Below are 22,927 nucleotides of genomic sequence, written 5' to 3'. Positions count from 1 at the left end.
CGAACTAGCCAAGCCACCATGTGTGTACGCCGCTACGTTCAAACAGCACCCTCGGCGTAACCGATGGGTGCAGCTACAGTGCGCAGCAGTCGGGAACGCCCGTTGCGCCACCGCTATCTTCAAGGGTGTTGCAAGAAAGCTCACCGCCTGTCAACAGAGTGCACATGGTCTAGGGTGGGAATTCAATATATTCGTTTTACATTTGACCCTGTTTGAAACAAAAAATTAAAATGCATGCGATTTTCCAGGTGATATAGAAAGTGTTCGAGATATCTGTGTCGGATATATCGAGGTTTCACTGTAGCAGAACTGTCTTGAAGTGTAATTGAACTGTACCACATGCTCCCCTCACTCAATGCCTCTCTGGAGGTCTGTAAGATATTTTTAAATAAATAAGTAAATAAGCCCGTAAAGTTTCAAGTACAGTGCGTTTATGGGATATGACTTTTGCAGGGTTATTCCACTTCGACACATACATGTGAATGCAGTACAAGTATGTGTGCAGAAATAAAGATATTTGAGAATGAATAGACGTCAGCATGCACTTTGCCCCTCACTTCAGTGGTCATTTCCAAATCAGTGAGCTATTACACATAGCAGCGCAGTATCATTTTTTTCTCGCCTCATCCAAGCTGCAGCGCTCAAAAGCCTGCTCGACACATGAAAATGGATGGATGGATGCTACGAGTGTCTCTTTGTAACAGAGCAATAGGTTGCATTGCCAAGCTCTTTTTATTATTTTTGCCTAACTTCTTACCTATCGTCTTCGTTTTTTTTACGGACCGAAAATTCCCAGCATCAAACTATCTGACCCGATATTGGGAACACTGTTTTTGTCACCTCTGTTGCTTGCAGACTCCTTACTTTTCTGCCACCCAACCTCCAATCACCTCTTACTAATCTCTACTGCCGACATGTTTATTTTCCCCCTGCTATCCCTGAACCCAAGGGCTTCAAAGAGGCCAGAGGAGCCTAAACTGACAGTTGGGTAGATACCTTCACATTCTAATAAAATATGTTCCATCGTTTCCCCATCTTTAGCACAGCAAGCACGATTCTTCCTTGATGTACCTTGCTTTATAACTACGCGTTCTAAGGCATCCAGATCTTGTTTCAAAAACTAAGGAGCTTCCCTTGGAGTTGTCATAAATTCTTTCCTGAATTCGTTTTTTCTTCTTAGGCAGTTACCCATGGCGTGGTTCCTTTCCATTGCCGCTACCCATAAGATTGCCTCAGCCTCTTTGACTTTGCGTTTGACGTCCTTTATCAGACGATATAGGCTGATATTTATAGGCCGATATCCAGATTCCCTTTTCACCCATTCACATATCTGCGCTTGACATGGCTCGTGCAATTGAACGCCTACCTCACCACACTAGCCCAGGACCTGATGGTATCAACGCGAAACTGTTAAAAATTACCTGCCAACACACAGCTTTCCCGCTACCTCTCATTTTCCAACAGTCACTCGATACGACATGTGTGCCAGAAGATTGGAGGTCCGCTTATGTAATCCTGGTATTTAAATCTAGTGACAGATCTGTTCTTAATAATTACAGGCCAATTTCACTAACATCAATATGTTGCAAGGTACTCGAACACATATTATACACTAACATTATGACTCATTTTAACCAGAACAACTTCTTCATAACAACCAACATGGCTTCCGCAAACATTTATCGTGCCAGAGACTGTCATTTGAGTTAATAACGGACCTTCATCAAGCAATCAATTCTTCCCTCTACCTTGACTCCACCTTTATTGATTTCTCTAAAGCCTTTGATCGCGTGCCTTATAAGCGCCTGATGATACGCAACCTGCAGCTGGATCAACATACTACGCAGTGGATCAATGCATTTCTAACAAACCGCTTTCAGTCAGTTAAGTTAGAGAGCTTCTTATCAAGACGTACAGGTGTTGCTTCAGGAGTACCCCAGGGTTCGGTGCTGGGTCCACTGCTTTTCTTAATATATATTAATGACATCACGTCGAACATAGCATCAACAATACAACTATTTGCAGATGACTGTGTAATTTAACGAGTAAGATCGAGCCCTTGCGACATCATTGCTCTCCAGACTGATCTTGATGAGCTAACTCATTGGTGCGGGAGGTGGCACATAGTAATTAACGCAGATAAAACTAAACATCTCAAGTTTACTTCTGCTGCTAACACGAGTCCTAATACCTACACAGTTAATAATACTATCATTGAAACTGTATCCTGGAGCACTCATATTGAACTGATTACTACCAAAGCCTTCAAAAAACTTGGTCTTCTTCAACGCCAACTACACCAAGCCAACCAGGATATAAAACTTCACGCATTCAACATGCTAATCAGGCTTGTGATAGAATATGCATCAGTGATCTGTAATCCTCATTATACCTATGTTATTAACATGTTGGAATCTATACAAAACAAGGCTGCTCGATTTATCCTTTCCCGTTACTCTCGGTATCAAAGTGTAACAGCAGTGAAAATATTGCTCCATCTCCCGCCTCTGGTCATGTGCAGAAAATTCAGCTGTTTATCCTTTCTCCATACTCTCTGCCACAGCAACACACCATTTGTAAGTTCACATCTTCTCCCGGCGCCGCACACATCGGCTCGTGTAGATCATATGAAAGAGACTAAACCCATCTTCGCTCGGACAGAACGATACAAATACTCACCTTTGGTCCTGGCTATCGAAGAGTGAAATTCCCTTCTTTCTAGCATTGTGGCTATCGCTGGAACATCATCATTTCAAACAGCTCTTTGGTCATACTTAGAAAATTCCAATGTAAAATGATGTGAGTCTTTTTTTTTTAGTGCGTGCGTGTCGGCCGTAACATTCCGTGAAATGTTAGATGCCATGTTTTGTAACTTCTGAAGGTGCAATTTTTGTTTTGTTTTGTGGGATTTGCTACATGTGCAATTTTTCAATTCCTGTTCCTAGCCATTTTTTTTCCCTGTTAACTTGTACCTGGCTTCTTAACTTGTTTATTTCTGTCTTCAGCCGTTTATAATCTGTGTTGTATATTGTTAAGTTTTCTTTGATAAATCCTCTCCCCTCATGTAATGCCCGCATTGGGCCTTTAGGATATTGAAATAAAATAAATGTTGCCATGTTGGTCACTATACCAGTCGCATACTTGCTGATATGCCTCCTAGTTCTTTTCCTCTACTGTGAGTCAATGTTTTTCCTGTACAAATACCTGACCACTCTCGCAACCCATTTACTTTCTTCCATATTCCTCAGTTGTTCTTCATAATCAATTTTACTGTGAGCTTCCCTCACTTCAAAACTAGACCAGCCCACATCATCCTGCCCAACTTCATCTGTAGTCTTCCTGTAAGCACCCAGTGCGAGGCGTCCCACTGACCTTTGGCTGCCATCGAGTCCCGATTGTACCCCTGGACTTCAAGCAAACAACCACATTTCCAAAAGTAATTCCTCGAACCATTACACCTTTCCACATACCCCGGAGCACCTCACACCTATTGCATCCACCCAGCTCTTGGTTGCGAGTGCCATGGTGCAGAGAAGGAGCTGCCCGTCACTGAACTTACTCCATGCAAATAGGACGGCGAGAGCAAAGCCTGCCGGCATGCGCAAGCCATGGATGAGAACCTGTCACCGACATTCTGGAAACTTGAGCAACTGCCTTGGCTGCATCCTGGATGAGATGAGTGGTCAGACCCCATGCATCTTGCACCGGCCACGTGGTCAACCGCCCAGAAATTGTCCATCTTGGAGATGATGTCAACCACTTTCTTAGGGGAAGTGCGAGAGAAGAGGGCAAAGTATGAGTTAGCGCTTGCCAAGTAAAGAAATGTTCGGAAGGCCACGGGTTTCTTATAAGGAGCACATACCCAGTGACCCAAGTTCAACGTTAAACGTCAGCTTGCAAGCCCCTTTTCCGTCTCCTGTGCTGTCAATGCTAGCCTAGATGCCTCATTCAGCTAATTCGGCAAGGGCTCGGCCACCTGCTACATCCATGCGAGTTTCCATCGCATTGGAAGCAGTCATGCTACATGCAAACTTGCAACTATTTGCAGCACAGTGCGACTGGAATTGCTTGAAAGCATTAGGCACATGTTTTTCCGGTATGCTGAAAGAACTGGATTATTCACCCGAGTGTGAGGTGCATGTCAGATGCAAAGTGCAGGCAAATTCTGCGGTGTATAGTAATTAGGTGCTAAATGAAAATTCCTAAACTGTGATGTTCTCCACATTTTTAGGTGTTCCCCTCTTGAGGCGTTAAATGAAACGAATGCGAACATTTCTGGCTGTTCTGGGAGAACCAAAGGCGACATTAATTATATATTTCAAGAAAATGTGGGCCATATTTGTAATGGATCATGTGCACCAAAAGTTTCAAATGACTATATTAATTAGGATGGTCGTAAATAATCACCGAATAATAGTTTTTCTGTTCTTTAGGGGCGTTAACGATGTGCATACTTTGTTTCCCCCATGTGCTGAAGTGGCACCTTGATTATATTTGTATGCAGGCCCTATGTGTGAAGACGATCGCAAAAAAAAAAAGCGAACAGCACAAAAGAAGTGGACACCTCTCATTTCCTTCATTCTGTACTTGTTTTTTACGTGAAGTATGCACCAAACATCAGCCTTCTGCAAGTCCTTTCAAGTCACATGCTCTGCGTTGCATTCGATAAAAGTTTACCCTTGTAGGTTAACTACATCTTTTGTAAAGAATTACTACTAACATTCCAGAGCATTAAAAACATATTTTATGAAGCGCATGTAAAGTGTACCCGATGATGATGAACTGAACCTACCATTCAAGAGTGTCAGTTAATTGCAGGCTTTACGATAAATGGGAGTGTGCAGGCAGCTTTCGAAATAATTACGGAATTCTCTTTTCATTATTTTCGGGTGCTTAGAGTGTTAGTACGCTGTCCTAGGTGAATTTAGAGCGGCATAGACTCACCGTATTTACTTGATTCTAACGCGCCCTTAATTGTATTGTGCACCTGTTTTCCGTGATCAAAAAAAAAAAAACGCCCTCAATTGTAACACGCACCCGTTTGCTGTGACTTAAAAAAAGAACAGTGCTTTGCAGTATGGCGCACCTCATTCTTCCACACAGGAAGAGAACTTCACATCACTTGGAAAAACAAAGATTTACTGCCAGTGCACTGAAGCTGCGATGAATTAAAAATTTCGCCCGAAAGGTGAAGCATCGATTGTGATAGCAAATTAGTAGACAGCTATGCAAAGTAAGGATAGTAGTTTTATTGGCCGTATATGCTTGTAAACATTCGCTTACTAACTAAATTAACATGCATGGTGCCACGCGCATAAGCAAACATGAACACGTCTCACTCACTGACCGTGGAAACTCGCTATCAAAATGCTGGAGTAAGGAAGTGTGGTAGTACGAGCGAGCGAACTGAATTTCGTGCTGCCTCTTGCTTCAATGTGAACTAAGCAATGAGAACAAAGCACGGTACACCTAGACGCACAGACTCTGTCCCCATCGCAGATCGCTCTCAAGTTAGGGGACGCGCATGGCCACGCCATATGCAGCAGCCGCCAGAGTAGAACACTTCTCCTTCTGCTTGCGCCAGTCCCGCACACAAGTTACGGGAGCTCCGAACGCCCATGATGTGGCCCGATTTCCCTACGTCTCTGCACACATGATCACTTTCCTTTTAATTGTGGCATCATGATGAACTCAGTGTGTCTTCGCAGTTAGCACTTCCATGCCCATAGAGCAGATGCAGAAAATGCGAAGCCGGACTAACCCAAGCACAGGTACTACAACACATGGAGGAAGCAGCTAGGCTCAAAGCACGTACGAGGGAATGCTTTTTGGAATGCCAATGGCGAAGAGGTAATACAGATTTAGGGCCTTACTCGATTCTAACGCGCATGCAATTTTTGGGCCTGTTTTAACGGAAAAAAGTTTTGCATTAGATTCAAGAGAATACTTTAAATACTAATACATTTATTTATTTAATTACACATGCTGCCAATCTTGATTGGGATCGTATAGAAGGATATATACAAAATAAGAAAGAATGTGGAATTGCACATGTCGTGCTTGATATGTGTAGAAATATTTGCCCAAGATCGCAGAAAATCGAGTCTATATCACGGGTCATACGCAAGCATAATTTTAAGGTGTGTGGCTTATTTACAGGCAACTGCTCAAAGGGAATAATTTGTTGAGACGGCTGTGCTTATTCTTCCTTTCTCGGATTATGGTGTGGCACGCCACCAATAATATCGTGCACAAACTTTCTCAGCACGTCATTATTTCGAATGCGGAAGTCGCACGTTACCTTCTGAGTTGAGGAATTGCGTGCAACATCGTCAGGAAGACAAATAAATGCCTCTTGAGTGCTTTACCCCCGATCCTTCTAATGGTTTCACATCACAGTGTGGCATGTGCGTCGCTCACAGTCACTTCACACGGCAGCAACAACAATTCGGCCCAGCTGCGACAAGTCGGGAGTACTGCAACCATGCAACAGGAATGAAACCGGTGACATGCTCTGCACCACAGTGTTCAAGCTCAAGCTAACCTGATCACATTGCCCAAGTAACACTGAAAAGCAGCACATACCGAGTGGCACACACCCAGCGAAAAGAAAATGGTCGAAATATCGGCACAGGAAGAGCACGAAAATGACTCAGGGTGAAGCCAGCAGTAAAAGCAGATGGAAACACGGTCATCTACCTTGGTGCACACTTTGTGCTTCGGGACAATGCTAAGTGCTGCTAACCTGACATGCAAGTGTTTTTCCAACTTTGAGGGGGCTTCCTTATAACAGTTTGAAGCTGTCTAGCTAACACTTTCGTCTAAATTTCATAGTCTAACAGTTGAACTAACGGGGCAGTAGGATAACTGAAAGTAACTCTGCAGGGTCATCAGTCCTGAGGATCAGTACTACATGTGCTACCCTGAAAGCAAGAGGCACTTGCCTTTTTTTTTTCATAGCATTCAGCTATGAAATTAAACACGCACTACAAACGGCCATTCACAAAGTCGAAGAGTACCTCCAAGGAACGGGCCTCAAATGCTCCCCGAGCAAGTCCGAACTACTCCTTTACCGGCCCACGCGCAGAGGCATGCCACCAAAGAGCTACACAGGACCCCAGGAGTACGAGGAAATCGGCCTGTACACCCAAGATGGAAACGCAATCCCCAATGTAAACAAGATCAAAATGCTCGGAATGATCGTTGAGGCCAACGGAGCTAACGGTGAAACCGTGAGGAAGATCGAAGGCAAAGTCACCAGCGCCACGAGACTCATAAAGAGAATAACCAATACACACGCGGTCATGAAGGAAGAAAACGTCATTCGACTGATCCACTCATTCATTGTCAGCCACATCGCCTACGTAGCCGCCTACCACAACTGGTAAGTCGCGGAAAACAACAAGATCAACACGCTCATAAGGAAAACGTACAAGATAGCCCTGGGCCTCCCGGAATCGACGAGCACCGAGCTCCTGGCTCAGCTGGGCATATACAACACCCTGGAAGAAATAGCCGAAGCACAACGCATCTCGCAGCTCGAACGCCTGTTGACCACCACGACGGGAAGGTACCATTATGAACACACTCAGCATAACGTACCACAACCAGCATGGCCAGAAAATGCAAATCCCCAACAAAATCAGAGACACCATTACGGTGGTAAACATCCCAATAAACGTGCACCCCGATTACAACCGAGGTAGAAAAGAAAGGCAAGAGCCGAGGCTCTGCTCCGTTCATTCAGCAGGGAGAGAAACGTGCGCTTTGTCGACGCAGCCGAATATCCGAACAGCCAAAAATACACCGCCGTAGTCTTAGACGCAGAGTCCAAAATCAGAACCACATGTAGTGTATACACCAAACACGCGGAAATAGCGGAGGAAGTAGCGATTGCGCTGGCCCTCACAGAACAGGAATGCGAAGTCGTACTAAGTGACTCAGAAATGGCAGTAAAGAATTACGCCAAAGGTCGAATTTCCAAGGAAGCCCTGTCCATTCTGGCCAAAGCAGGCAGATCCAAAACCGCGAGCTCGAGGATCATATGGTTCCCCGAGCGTGTCACCACGGAAGGCGACGCGCTCCCGAACCTAAACAAGACAGCGCACCGGACGGCGCGAGACACGACCCGCCCCGCCAAACAGGGCAACGCCTCTCGCACGATAGCGAACGCTTCTCGAGCAGAACGGGACAGGCTCACCAGATACGACATAACCAGTGCATATTTGAACGTCAGAAGGATATACTCACCGCCGAATCCCAAATTGAACAGGAGGCAGGCCGTCGCCTGGAGACAACTCCAGACGAACACCTTCCCTAATCCATTCCGTCTGAAACGTAACTTCCCAGATAAGCATCAGGACGACACGTACAAATTGTGCCAGGAAGGACCAGCAACATTCAAACACATGCTGTGGGAGAGCAATGTAGTTATAGGAAGGATGGCAGTTACTCCGGAGACCCTGTTGTCAAGGTGGGCCACCGCTCTGCGCAGCTCAGACCTCAGAATCCAGACGTGGGCAGTCCAGCAAGCCCGTGAGCCGGCGTTGAGGCAGGGCCTTGACGTTCCCCCGCAGGAGACCTGAGCCCGGGTCGCGTTAAACCTTGCCAGACGTACAAGAAAGATGTACCCATCCATCCATTCAGCTATCACTTGGTAGAAAGTCATTGGCATTTCTGTCCTGAAAAACTTATAGACAGCTGCTCCCTGTTCATCTGGCCCATGTGACTTGCGATTACTCAGGCTGTCTATTGCTGTTTTATAAGGGGCAGGAAGTCAGAGCCCAGAAAATATTGCTGAGCACTGTTACGAATTGCTCCTTGCTAAGGGGGGAACAGCACATGACAAAGCAGCACAAACACAACCCATAAATTACTATACTATCCCCAAATCAGGTAGTTAGTTAAATTACATAATTTGTTACAAACAGATAATTAGTTAATGAATCACAAAATAAATTGCTCAAGCTCAGGATGACCACGAATAATATTCATTTGGTCCCAATTGCCTACACAGTACCACTTTTATGCTCAAGTAAAAAGGGTCACCCCCGAAGGAAGCTACAAAGCCATACTGCCAGGAGCATGCTAACCGAGCTAACCAGGAACGCAAGTTCCTGGTTAGCTCAGATGGTAGAGCAACTGCCGGAAAGGCGATTAAGAAAAATGCAGACCCATCACCAGAACAATTCTTTTTTAACATTTGGGCACTCGAACCACTTCACATACAATCTACAGTGCACACAACACCAACTGGACATGATAGCCTCTCCCTGAGTTACACGCAAATGCACTGCGTCTTTGACAGCTACATAACAATGACTACCATGCACTTTGTTCACTGCAAATAAGGCATTGGTGTTTTTTTTCCTTCTTCTGTTGGTATGTGTGCACTTCAACCGTGTTCTTCACTCGACCTTCAATTCAGGTGGATTCTCTCAGGTGGACTTATTCTCAGGTGGATGCCACTTGGTTCAACAAAAGTGTGCCTCTGAACACGTCAGTGTACCTTGATGGCAAGCAACACAAGCTCCACCGCCCGGTCGTCGACAGCTTCCAGTCCGCAGTCCCAAGCAATGACGAACATGCGCCCATGGACAAGAGTCGAGTCAGGAAGGCAGCGCTCTCGAAGACACAAGTCCAAACTGCGTTCAGCTGCAGGCTCACGTGCCGTAGGCACATGCCGGGTAACTGCCACTGGCACAAACCGCTTCTGCACACCAAGGAGGGACAGCAACACAGCTCTCAATTGTCCTACCATGTGAGTTCCCATTCCAGAGAGCATTGTATAGTCTATATTAACATCCAGGAATATAGCATCTGGAAAAACATGATGCCACTTTGCATCAACAAGCTAAGAAGAGCACATATCATATTTAACAGATTGCATGCACAAACACTTTCAAAACACGTCACTTACACTAAGTGCATAAGAAAACGTGACTGCATTTTCCTGAAAGCATACAACCTTCCCATCAAGTTTCCACGTTTTCTGCTAAGCCGCCATCTTGTATGCACAGCAAAGTTGCCCTCATCATTTTTCTTTTCAGTTGGTTGCTGCCCTTGCAAAGCTCTCTCTTTTGTCAGCTTTGCCAGAACTGGAACGGTAGCTGTCTGCTTAGCTGTCTATTTAGCTGTCTAAGGCAAGTATCAGAGCTCAGTCAGGGTGACGTAAATGTCTTTGAGTGGCAACTCCACTTGGAGTAAGATTCTGCCCCGACTGCAATAGGTCCACACACCAGGGCATGTTGGCGAGACGATACCTTGGCAAATACTGACACTCCTGCTGCTAATATTTGAGGGTGCAGACTAGAGTACTCTATGGCTCCAAGCTTGGCCAGGCCCACCAAAGGAACTCTCAGTGTGCACTTCATTTCATTCAATTTATCCCCTCAGGGCCTTTGGCATAAAAGAGGAGGGCGGGTACAACCCCCCAAAACATGTAGAACCAATTTATTCCCAGTCTCCTATTCCATGTGCATTTAAGGATTACAACTCAACTCCAGCACCTAGTATTGCAACACTTCAAGATGTTAAACTTCTGTGCAATTACTTTTTCTGACTGCATCTACTTTTAGCTAACATTGTATAATAGAAAAAATCTAGAACTTCCTTTTTAACAGTTCATTTTTAGGCTGTATATAATAAATAAAGGGAAAATCAGACATCCACACATTCGCAGCAATTGCTACAAAGGAAACCCCCATACGGGCTCCTCAAAAGAAAAGCCTCACAGTTGAAGAAAAATTTGTCCTAGTCCGGCACTCGAGCCCTGGACCACCACCTTACTGGGGGGCAGCCACTCTACCATCTGAGCTAACCAGGTGGCTAGCAGATGGCTGGGCGAAAAGGAATTTGTCAACAACTCAAAGCAAAGGCAAGAGTTCAATGTAATAGTTCTGCGGAAACCCGCAAAATAGAGAGAAGTAATTATTAAAGGGAAAATCAGACATCCACCCATTCGTAGCAATTGCTACAAATCAACGTTCAACAATACTTCAACATTCAGCATTACTTCAACAACGAAATTCAACATTGCCCTCTGTAATTCCAACTGTGTGCATTACAAAACCTAGCCTCAGCATGTTGCCTTACAAACATCTCTTCTGGTTCGCAGAGGCTTTCCCTTTTCAAGTCTGAGCTGCAGTGAAGCTGGATCCACGAATCAGCAACACAAGCAACAACATGTGTGGCTGCGATGCAGATGTACAGAGGATGGCAGGTCCCAATTCCCATTGGATGTGTGATGTCATCGCTGCAGCGCTATCTACAGGACCATAGATGTCATACCAACCCGCTATAAAGCAGGCACTACAGAACTGCCACTTCAGTGGGCATGGCGGACATGGCCTCAGCATGTTGCTTTGCAAACATTTCTTCTGATTTGTGCAGGCTTTCCCTTTTCAAGTTCGGGCTACAGTGCAGCTGCGTCCACAAGTCAGCAACACAAGCAACAACACGTGTGGCTGCGATGCAGATGTACCGAGGATGGCAGGTCACTATTCCCATTGGATGTGTGATGTCATCGCTGCAGTGGCATCTACAGGACCATAGATGTCATACCAACCCGATATAAAGCACGCATTGCAGAACTGCCACTTCAGTGGGCATGGCGGACATAGCCTCAGCATGCTGCCTTACAAACATTTCTTCTAATTTGTGCAGGCTTTCCTTTTTCAAGTTGGAGCTACAGTGCAGCTGGATCAAGTCAGCAACACAAGCAACAACACATGTGGCTGCAATGCAGATGTACCGAGGATGGCAGGTCACTATTCCCATTGGATGTGTGATGTCATCGCTGCAGCGCCATCTACAGGACCATAGACGCCATACCAACCAGCTATAAAGGACGCACTGCAGAAGTGCCACTTCAGTGGGCATGGCGGACATAGCCTCAGCATGTTGCCTTACAAACATTTCTTCTGATTTGTGCAGGCTTTCTCTTTTCAAGTTGGAGCTACAGTGCAGCTGGATCCAAGAGTTAGCAACACAAGCAACAACACGTGTGGCTGTGATGCAGATGTACTGAGGATGGCAGGTCACTATTGCCTTGGATGTATGACGTCATCGCTGCAGCGCCATTTACAGGACCATACCACGTCACACCAACCCACTATAAAGGACGCACTGCAGAACTGCCACTTCAGTGGGCATGGCGGACATAGCCTCAGCATGTTGCTTTACAAACATTTCTTCTGATTTGTGCAGGCTTTCCCTTTTCAAGTTCGGGCTACAGTGCAGCTGCGTCCACAAGTCAGCAACACAAGCAACAACACGTGTGGCTGCGATGCAGATGTACCGAGGATGGCAGGTCACTATTCCCATTGGATGTGTGATGTCATCGCTGCAGTGGCATCTACAGGACCATAGATTTCATACCGACCCGCTATAAAGCACGCACTGCAGAACTGCCACTTCAGTGGGCATGGCGGACATAGCCTCAGCATGCTGCCTTACAAACATTTCTTCTAATTTGTGCAGGCTTTCCTTTTTCAAGTTGGAGCTACAGTGCAGCTGGATCAAGTCAGCAACACAAGCAACAACACGTGTGGCTGCAATGCAGATGTACCGAGGATGGCAGGTCACTATTCCCATTGGATGTGTGATGTCATCGCTGCAGTGCCATCTACAGGACCATAGACGCCATACCAACCAGCTATAAAGCACGCACTGCAGAACTGCCACTTCAGTGGGCATGGCAGACATAGCCTCAGCATGTTGCCTTACAAACATTTCTTCTGATTTGTGCAGGCTTTCCCTTTTCAAGTTGGAGCTACAGTGCAGCTGGATCTAAGAGTCAGCAACACAAGCAACAACACGTGTGACTGTGATGCAGATGTACCGAGGATAACAAGTCACTATTCCCATTGGATGTGTGAGGTCATCGCTGCAGCGCCACCTACAGTACCATAGACGCCACACCAACCCGCTATTAAGTACACACCCCAGGACTGGAGTAATAGTTTGGCGGAAACCCACAAGGTGGAGAGAAGTAATTAATAAAGGGAAATTAGGCATCCACCCAATCGTAGCCGTCTGGTTAGCCCAGATGGTAGAGCGGCTGCCCCAAAAGGCGGCGGTCCCGGGTTCAAGTCCCGGACCAAGACAAATTTTTCTTCAACTGCAAGGCTTTCTTTCAAGGAATCCATATGGGCTTCCTTTGTAGCAACTGCTACGATTGGTTGGATGTCTTATTTCCCTTTATTAACCGCATAAGCGCCACTTCAGTGGGGATGGCAGACTTAGCCTCAGCATGTTACCTTACAAACATCTCTTCTGGTTTGTGCAGGTTTCCAAAGCTGGTTTCACTATTCGCAGTGACTACCATGGTTTCGGGGTTTTGCCGTGCGTCATAAAATGTATTGATATTGCTCGTGAAGTGTTTTGCATGTGCAAGCTGCTTTTGTGTGGGGATGTGGAGTGAAATCCTGGCCCTAATACTCAGATGCTGTGGCAGTTACTGGATGGCCAGAACAATTAACCAAAGTTACAGCTCTGCAAACCTAGCAAACTGTTTTGCAGAATCTACTTACTGAATTCAACAAGTGTTTCACTGAAGTGGAAAAACATGCTGCTTGTGTTGAAGAGCTCGAAACGTCTGTTGGTTTTCTTTACAAGAAGATTGCTGACATCAAAGTCAAAAACAGAATCTAATTTGGTTGTCTTTGGCATACCTAAAAACTGTAATGCAACAGCAGGACCTCAAGCAGACAGTAATTACTGACCTCTTTCACAAAAAGCTAAACAAACATTGCAGTTGAGTGGGAAGAATTTACCACCTTCGAAAGCCTGGTATGCATGCTACATAATGATTTGATGGCTGAAATTTTAGTTTGTATACATTATTTTTGTATTTGTTGTTATTATTATGTGTGACATGGAACATGTTTGAATTCCACTAAGTGACTTTGTAAACATTATACGCAACATTGTGCAAATCTTATGCTGCGACCGCATGTGCTCAATAACCATGAGGGGGGGGGGAGGCTTGGCTTTAGCAAGCTGTTTCAAAACACCTTTAGCCCAATCTTCCTCGGTGTGCAGTGTACACTTTGAACCAAAATATATAGCTTTTGTTGTTAATGAAAACAAATGAGACCTGTAATTGTGTATTTTCAGAATTATAATGAAAAAGAACAAATACTAAGAAAAGTGCATAAACTCAAAGTAACTAATTATCTATCCAGAATGACTACTCGCCTAATACGCTAAAGAAAAGGAACCTTCTCTGCAATAGTGCTAAAAGCGAGAAACCGCAAGGCAAGAAGGCAATGCTTATACATGAAAAAGTGCAAGTCAACGGTGATCTGCATTAATGGGATGAAACCGTAAAATTGAAGTTGCCCCATATGTTCCTCTAAAATGTGACATGTGCAATCTCATATTTCAGACTTTCGACTTTTAAACATACATGCGCGGAGCATTGTTAACAAAACTGTACAACTTGAATCTATCCTTCTAAGTCACGTTCCCCATGTTGTAATAAAATAGACAATGATATTGACATCGAAAATGTTTTTCCACCTTCATATAATGTATTTCAAAGGGACAGACTGTCACGAGGAGGGCGCACTGCATTGCTAGTAAAACAAAACATCCCTGCTTTCCTAGCACGCCAAATTGCTAAGCACGAGAGTATCACGCTGATAATATCTTGTCGGCAAAGCATGCATGCGGTGTGTGTGTTTGTGCATGTCTGTATGTCTATGCTTGTGCATTTGTGTGTGTACGTGTGCATGTCTGTATGTGCATGTGTGTGTCTGTGTGTGCATGAATATATGTGTATCTGTGTGCGTTTACCTCTTTGTGTGTGCACAATCATGTGGATGTGCATTTGTATGTGTGTGTGTGTGTGTGTATCTGTCTGCATACGTGTAGGTGTGCACATGTTTGTGTGTATGTGTGCGCCACGCGCCAGATTCACCTCCTGAATTCTTTCATCTTGTGTGTGAAGCTAGTGGACATGTCCATAACGTCTGCTGCTCAAGTTGTGATTGGCTAGGCTGGGGTATGCGTCAAAAGGAGAAAGGCACCCCCAGGCAATCAGGACTTAAACAAAAAGGATCTCCACTAGGTGGAGATGTCCTGTCCACCTGTAAATAGGCTGTTGCCTATTTTACAGGTTGGCGTTTTCTGCATGGATGCCATTTTTGGTCCTTGTTGTTTATTTTTACTCAGTAGCTGTCACTGCTGCCCTTGCTTAGGTTTTACTTCGCACCTTTCTTTTTAGTATGTTTTGGTGTGCGCTGATACTGTCTTGAGTCATGCAGAAGTCAATCAATGATTTAAGAGATGAACTACTGCAGGAGCTAAAGACAGTCCGTGAGGCTATAGAGAGGGAGTTCCACACGCAGATGAAAGCACTGCGAACAGAACTTCATGAAGATGTTCGCAGTATGGATCACATGAATGGCGTCTTCGAAGACATTTGACAGAATTACGATGCCATCAAGGCGAAAACACTGAGCTGAAGGATGAAAGTAGTATGCTACGTGCTGATCGCACTGAGTATGATGGCAGAACTACTGATGATAAGCATTGTATTGCTGAACATCTCAATAAACACTTTCACAGTATTTTTTCTAAACCACCGGGTGACAACCATAGCAGCTACCATGAAGTTGGTACTACCTGGTATTGTTTCAACGCTAAGGGTAAAAGCACTGCCTGGACCTGACGATATACCGAACCCCTTTCTTCGCCGTTGTGCTGAAGTACTAGCTAAATTCCTTATTGTAATGGTCTGTGCATCCTTATCACTGCTCTCGGTAGTGCTGATTCATCTCAGCACATAGGGACGACTGCCACTTCTGCGCATTGCCAGCGTCTGGACATGTGTGGTTCACTGGTGCATCTGGACACTGCGGCCTTTAGCGCTGTCGACATCACCGGACTGCTAAAAGGAGCTATCCAGCGGGTGTGCATTTCCTTGGCAGCAGTGGCAGCGTAGTGGTCAAAGCATCTCACGCATCTACATTTGCCTATTTTACAGGCTGGTGTTCTCTGCACGGATGCCATTTTTGGTCCTTGTTTGTTTTTACTCAGTAGCTGTCACTGCTGCCCTTGCTTAGGTTTTACTTCGCACCTTTCTTTTGAGTGTGTTTTGGTGTGTGCTGATACTGTCTTGAGTCATGCAGAAGTCAATCAATGATTTAAGAGATGAACTACGGCAGGAGCTAAAGACAGTCCGTGAGGCTGTAGAGAGGGAGTTCCACGCGCAGATGAAAGCACTGCGAACAGAACTTCATGAAGACGTTCGCAGTGTGGATCACATGAATGGCGTCTTCGAAGACATTCGACAGAATTACGATGCCATCAAGGCGAAAACACTGAGCTGAAGGATGAAAATAGTATGCTACGCGCTGAACTGAATGGAATCAAGAAACGCCTTGCAGATGCAGAGTCTCGTTTACAACACTCCGAACAATATTCGAGGAACAAAAATATCAAAATTAAAGGTATCGCAAAAAGCCCCAACGAGGACGTAATGGCTGTTGTTGCAAACTTGGACAGCTTTCCGGAGTGAGCGTTGCACCAGATGACATTGAGGCTTGTCACCGTGTTCGTGCTAGAAAAAAGCCAGGCTGCATTATTGTACAGTTCACACGACGACAGAAGCGGGATGCCCTGCTTGAGAGGCAAGAAAACTGCATCTTAAGAACAGCGACTTTGGCAATGAATCAGCGTCGCTTGTCTACATGAATGAACACTTATGCCCAACACTAAAACGTCTCCTCGGAATGGCTTCGTCTAAAAAGCGCGAGAATGGGTGGAAATACGTATGGTGCCACAGTGGGAAGATCCTTGCGAAAAAGTCGGACGGATCAGGGACACTTGCCATAAGGCAGGAGTACAATCTGGAAAAGATCCAATGAAAAGCTTTGCATGCTTATCGAGTACACTTCAAAATGGAGCAATACGAAGACAACGGATTACGGCGCCACATTAGTAACAAAAGCAAAGTTATAACAGAAACTGCTGAAACCAGTCAGGCAGTACTAAATCAAACACGAAGACGCAGACCAAGACGTAAACCTCGCAATATTTTTACATTTACTTTTGTTGAAACATTCTCTAATAGATATGAAATCGGCGCTTGCCAACAACTGTTATCGTGGATGCATTCAAACATGAGGACAGTTTCACAAGCTGTCATGTTGTTGATACCGGGTACAATCAATGAAATGAGCGGGTCAGTACACTTTGAAGTCAAATATTCAATGTTCTTTATCATTTTGGTGACGAGAATGCAGATAACCTTTTTCATGAATTGGCAGACATTGCGTGGTCTCTCATGCGCGTTAATAGTGGCCGGGACATTCTGGTCAATATGTGTTTTCATTGAGCAAATGCTATACCAAAAGTGTTGTTTTTCTTGTCCGTGATGGCTTCGTTGACAAATGAAACTGCAAAACTGATGCAGCGAAGGGACTGAATTTCAGCAATGCTGTAACTGTGTCCATTTCAACTTGAGATCCAGTCGCAATAAGTACGACAATGTTGAATGTTTCTTTAGTAAGGTTAAAATTATCTTTGATATTGTGATGTTTACGGAAATCTGGTTTACTTGCGAAGAGGATGTGTTTGAAATGCATGGATATAAGTCTTCCTTTATAAACCGCTATCAGGAGCGTGGTGGAGGCATGTTCATTTTAGCCTCAAATGAAGTGCATTGCGAATTACTATCTGAATATTGTTGTTCTACTCCTCATTATGAAACACTTGTTCTCAAATTACAGAAATTTTTATTCTGTGTCTGCTATTGCCCGCCTCGCGGTAACGTTTCCTCCTTTTTTAGCTTTTTAGATTCACTCCTGGAATTTAACTATTATAAATATCAAATAATTTTAGGTGGCGATTTTAATATTAATTTACTTGCAGATAACCATAATAAAGCTGCCTTTGAGTCTCTCTTAGATATACACAATAGCCAAAATGTAATAACTTCATCAATGAGGCTGACAACAACAACACAAACTCTTCTTGATCTCTTCATTACAAATGTTGATTTGCACCGCTTGAACTCTGGTATTATAAACTACTGCCTCAGCGACCATCTTCCAATATTTATTTCTGTACATGAATCTTCTAAAATTATTGACCACTCTACGCCAGTAGCATACATTTCTTACAGATCAATTAACCCTGTCACATTAACCACTTTTCGTGAATCTATCGCCCAGGTAAGCTGGGATGATGTTTTGAGTGAATGTAATCCGGAAATCACCTACAACAGGTTCTTAGAAAAGTTTGCATTTATCTACAATTCATGCTTTCCACAAAAAACGTTTACCCGACCAAAGAAAGCTCGTAAGCTGTGGATAACTACTGATATTTTGCATCTAATAAGAAAACGAGAGCAGCTATATAAAACATTCATTCAAACTAGATGTCCTCATACGCTTAGTGCTTTCAAAAAACATAGAAATCATGTCACTAAAGAACTTTGTGCTGCTAAAAACAGGTACCATTATAACCGCTTAATTTCGAGCCAACGCTCTGCGGACATGTGGCGCAAACTAAACACAATATATGCAAAAATACTGAACCTATTCAAAGATACTGAAGGACAACGTGGAAATTTCTGGAGCAGAACTAGCAAACGCATTTAATGATTCCTTTCTTTCTAATATCCCATCATCATCTGGAGGTGACAGCCTGTCTGCAGCCGCGATGTGAGCACACAATGTTTCCGCGGCCAGTATCTGAATCGGAAATTCTTACAACGTACATGAGTTTAAAAAGCAGCACAGCCACAGATATGATGGATCTGCAGATAAAACCAGTAAAATTTGTTATTGACCTGATTGCACATTGCTTAAAGGGACACTAAAGGTTAATAATAAGTCAACGTGGACTGCTGAAATACTATCCCAGAAACATCGAAACGCTTGTTTTATGCGAAGAAGAGACTTACTTTAAGAGAAAATGCGTTATAAAGCGTCCGCGTACCCCTAGCGCAGTTCAAATCGCCCGCCCTCCGATCGAGGAATGGTGACGTCACGGTCTCATAGTGACGTTGCGCCGTCGGTGAGTAAAACGACGCCCGCAGACGGCGCTACGGCTTTTCTGCGTAAAACGCAAACGCGCGGCCAGAAACAGAGCCAAGACAGAGCCGACAGCAGCGCGAAAGCGGAACTATGGTGGCTAGCAAAAGGGAAAGCACGTTACGATAAGCTGTTTCTTTATTTTATGACGCCAACTTTGACGCTCGTTGCAATGGACGACCCTGACAGCGACACATTGGCTCGCGATGCTGGGCTCGACTTCAGCGATTTAAGCACTCATGAACGTGACCTGCTGCTGAGGGTTCGCGCTGCCGGCGTCGTTGCGTACTACTACGACGGCAACTAGCTGTATGTCATGGCTGTACATATTCGCACATTTGTAGCTTTTCCTTCGTGAAAACCGAATGCCGCACTCACCGCCCCAGGTCTTCAACCTGCAGTTGTTCTTGCACTTCGGAGAATGCAGGCAAGACCGACGGAACAGCGCTACGGGAAAGCATTGCTTTGAAAGGCATTCCACACGACTACAGTAAGTCGGCGTTGAACTCGTAATCCTGTGGACGAAAGTGCAGCGAGCACACTATGCGATTTTTCGGCTCTTAGCCAACGCGCTGTGGCAGAGGTACGGCACTTAACCACTTCGAACGGAGAGGTTCACTCGTTGGCACACAGTGATAAATAACGTTGGATTCGCTGCTGCAACTGCCCTTGGCCAAGTTCCGCGGACCGTTCGCGCATCCCAAGACATCACATGGACTTGGCATTCTCGCTGCTTGTTCCAAATGCAAGTTTCGCCAGCCAGCAGAACCAGCGCAGCACGACGCGATAACGAAACAACTGAAACTCCAAAGCACGCGCGGCGCGGAGTCGAGCGAAAACGAAACCTTTCGACCATCCATACAACTGAAGGGTAATGTCAAAATCTTTTTTTTTTCTTAGAATCGAACATAAGTAGACAAGTAGCATTTTTTCCGTCTTATAACCTAATGAAATTATCTTTTTAATATGAGTAGTTGAGTACTAGTGACATAAATTATGATGAGGAGTGCCTTCGTCATAGGGCTAGTACCGGAATGTCGCTGGGGGGTCTCAAATCGTGTCATGCATTTACCTCAATTTCTCGCTTACTAAAGCTCTGTTCGCGATTATATTGACGCCTTAGACATTCTAGAGCATTGCTTTATCACTTTAACTTGACTTCATAGTAACCTTTAGTGTCCTTTTAAAGCATATAATTAACAATTGTCTTTCATGTGCGGTATTTCCTCGTAAAATGCAACGTGCAAATATTACAACAATCTACAAAAAAGGTGATAGGAATGATCTTACAAACTACTGTCCAATCTCTGTTTTACCAGTCTTTTCAAAAGGTCTTGAAAAAATAATTTTAACGCGTTTAATTTCATTTACTGATCGCTACAACATGCTAACTGGCTTGCAGTATGGCTTCAGTAAAGATAAATCTACAGAGCTAGCATTGATCATGCAAAAAGAAATAATAGTTGAAATGTTTGAAAGTCTGAGTTTGGCCCTTGGTATCTTTCTAGATTTCACAAAAGCATTCAATCATATTAATCACAACATACTTGTGAAAAAATTGGAGCACTATGGCATTCGAGGAAAAACTCTGTTGCTCATTTCATCATACCTACAGAATCGGTCACAGTTTGTCATGATTAATGGTCACTCTTCTTTAGTCAAACCAGTTAATTTAGGTGTTCCACAGGGAAGCATTTTGGGTCCTTTTCTCTTTGTTCTTTACATTAACGATATTGTTAACGTTGATCATATCGCCAAGTATATATTATACACTGACGATACTAGCCTATTTTTTACCGGCTCGAATGTCGCATGCCTATCTTTTCACGCAAATGAAACACTTCATCGCATTCACTTGTGGGCTACAAATAATGAATTAAAGCTAAACATTAGTAAAACCAAAGCAATTTTGTTTCATCCATGAAACAAATTCTGCAAAAGCCCACGACTACTGCTAAATGATTTCGAAATAGAAGTTGTAGAAAGTTTTAAAACCCTTGGCATGATTTTCTCCAATAATTTATCCTGGGATGCTCACATCAATTAGCTAACGGAAAAACTGTCCAAAGTAATTGGCTTCATGCGTCGACATTGCTTTACGTTCCCTCTTTCTATTAACAATATTTTGTACAATGCTCTATTTTCTTCTACGCTAGACTATGGTGCACTAGTTTGGGGAACAACAACTAAAGAAAATATCAAGAAACTTCTTTCACTTCAGAAGCGTGCAATACGCCTTGTTTTTAGATCTCCTTACCTAAGTCACACACAGGACATGTTTAACAAGCTTAAGCTTGTAAACGTACAATCTCTATACAATTTCAGACTAGTACTTCGACAACATAAACTGGAAACAAACAAGAAAAATAACCTTCTGAAATCTGGCGAGGTTGCAAAAAAATTCCACTGCATACAACACCCGCTATCCCGAAACATGGAAAGTTGATAGATGCCGCACAGCCCATGGTAAGCAAATGTTAAAGTACACCGACCTTGTTAAATGAGTTGGCCAAAAATGGCACGGATATACAATTGATTTCTTTAAATCAGCTACGCAACATATATGTATAACTCTCCATTGTTCTATTTTTTGTTGAAGCATTACTCGTATTTTCTGTACTTTTTTTTCCTCGTTTCTGATTCAGTGAATTTCCCACGATGTTTCTGTATATTCATAGATTTTCTTCATGCACATATTTTCCTGTTGTTTGCGTTGTTGTTTTTGTATTTCCTACGTGTTGATTTTCTCCTGTATGGAATTGATGCCACTGTATGCCATGCTATGGTGCACGGGCCCAGTAAAGCCCAGGCTTTTTATCCATGCTCCAAACATCTGACAGATGTTGAATAAAGCTGACTTGAACTGAATCTGGTAGCATTCCTACCGACTGGGAAGCTGCTAAAATTGTTCATGTCCTCAAGAAAGGCGACTCCACTTATTTGGAAAATTACTGACCTATCTCTGTGATGTTATCAAGCTGTTAACTTCCGGAACATGCAGTCACAAACTACATCACAAGGTTTTTTTAATAATAACAACTTAGTACCCCGTTCCAGCATGGATATAGTAGGGTGCTTTTTGCAGTCACCCAGCTGACGTCAGTTTTCCACAGCTTTGCATTGGTTCTGGATAAGTTGGGTCAGGTGGATGCAATATTTTATGATCTAGTATGTCATTCAAACCTAGTTTTCAAGCTTCATAGTTGCTTGGATTGCTGTGCATCTGAGTGATGGAGCACTGAAGGACATTGTTCAGGGCGGTGAATTCAGGCGTACCACAAGGAAGCGTCCTTGGACCGTTGCTCTCGATTGACATTAATTATATTGTCGACATAGTTATTGAGCCAGTGCAAATATGCCGATGACTGTGTGCTGCTTAATGAAATTGAATATTCCGATGGCCAAGTGCTCCTTAATTGTAATTTGCATAAGATTCATCAATAGTGCGAACATGGTGCTTAATGCTGAGAAGACTGTTTTTATGAAAAATACCTAAAAAAACTATTTCCTATAATCAGTGCACACTTGCATCCCAGCCACTTGTTGAATGCGAAGGGAATTGTTGTTGAATGTTGAAGGGAATGCGCACATATCAAACGCTTCCGTGACCGTTTTCCGCAAACTTTGCTTCCTCAGACATAAAGCATGCACCAGCCAAAATAAAACACTTAGCATATACATCAATTATTAGACCTAAACTTGAATAAGCAGCCATTTTTTGAGACCCACATATGAGAGTAAATACCGATGCACTAGAAAGGATCCAACAGAAATCCATCCAGTTTATTTATTCTAAGTGTCGACAGGCTGACTCCCGGACCTGCTTAATGAGGCAACACAGTATCCAAACTTTGCAGCTGCATAAAAAAAAAAATCGGACT

General features: G+C 43.9%; 1 protein-coding gene across 6 annotated transcripts in view; it reads right to left on the bottom strand.

The window, feature by feature from the left end:
• Positions 1–22,927, bottom strand: part of LOC142566744 (transcriptional adapter 1-like) — a 132,589-nt gene that overhangs the window by 56,967 nt on the left and 52,695 nt on the right. For 5 of the 6 annotated variants that reach the window (XM_075677619.1, XM_075677621.1, XM_075677623.1 and 2 more), the window contains one exon: positions 9,509–9,712. The exons of the other annotated variant lie outside the window; for it this stretch is intronic. In XM_075677619.1, the coding sequence (XP_075533734.1) occupies positions 9,509–9,712 (204 nt within the window). The remainder of the gene's footprint in view (positions 1–9,508; positions 9,713–22,927) is intronic. 6 annotated transcript variants of the gene reach the window in all.

Source organism: Dermacentor variabilis, unplaced genomic scaffold (assembly GCF_050947875.1).
Source record: "Dermacentor variabilis isolate Ectoservices unplaced genomic scaffold, ASM5094787v1 scaffold_13, whole genome shotgun sequence".
NCBI lineage: Eukaryota > Metazoa > Arthropoda > Arachnida > Ixodida > Ixodidae > Dermacentor > Dermacentor variabilis.
This window is presented reverse-complemented; position numbering and strand designations above follow the sequence as displayed.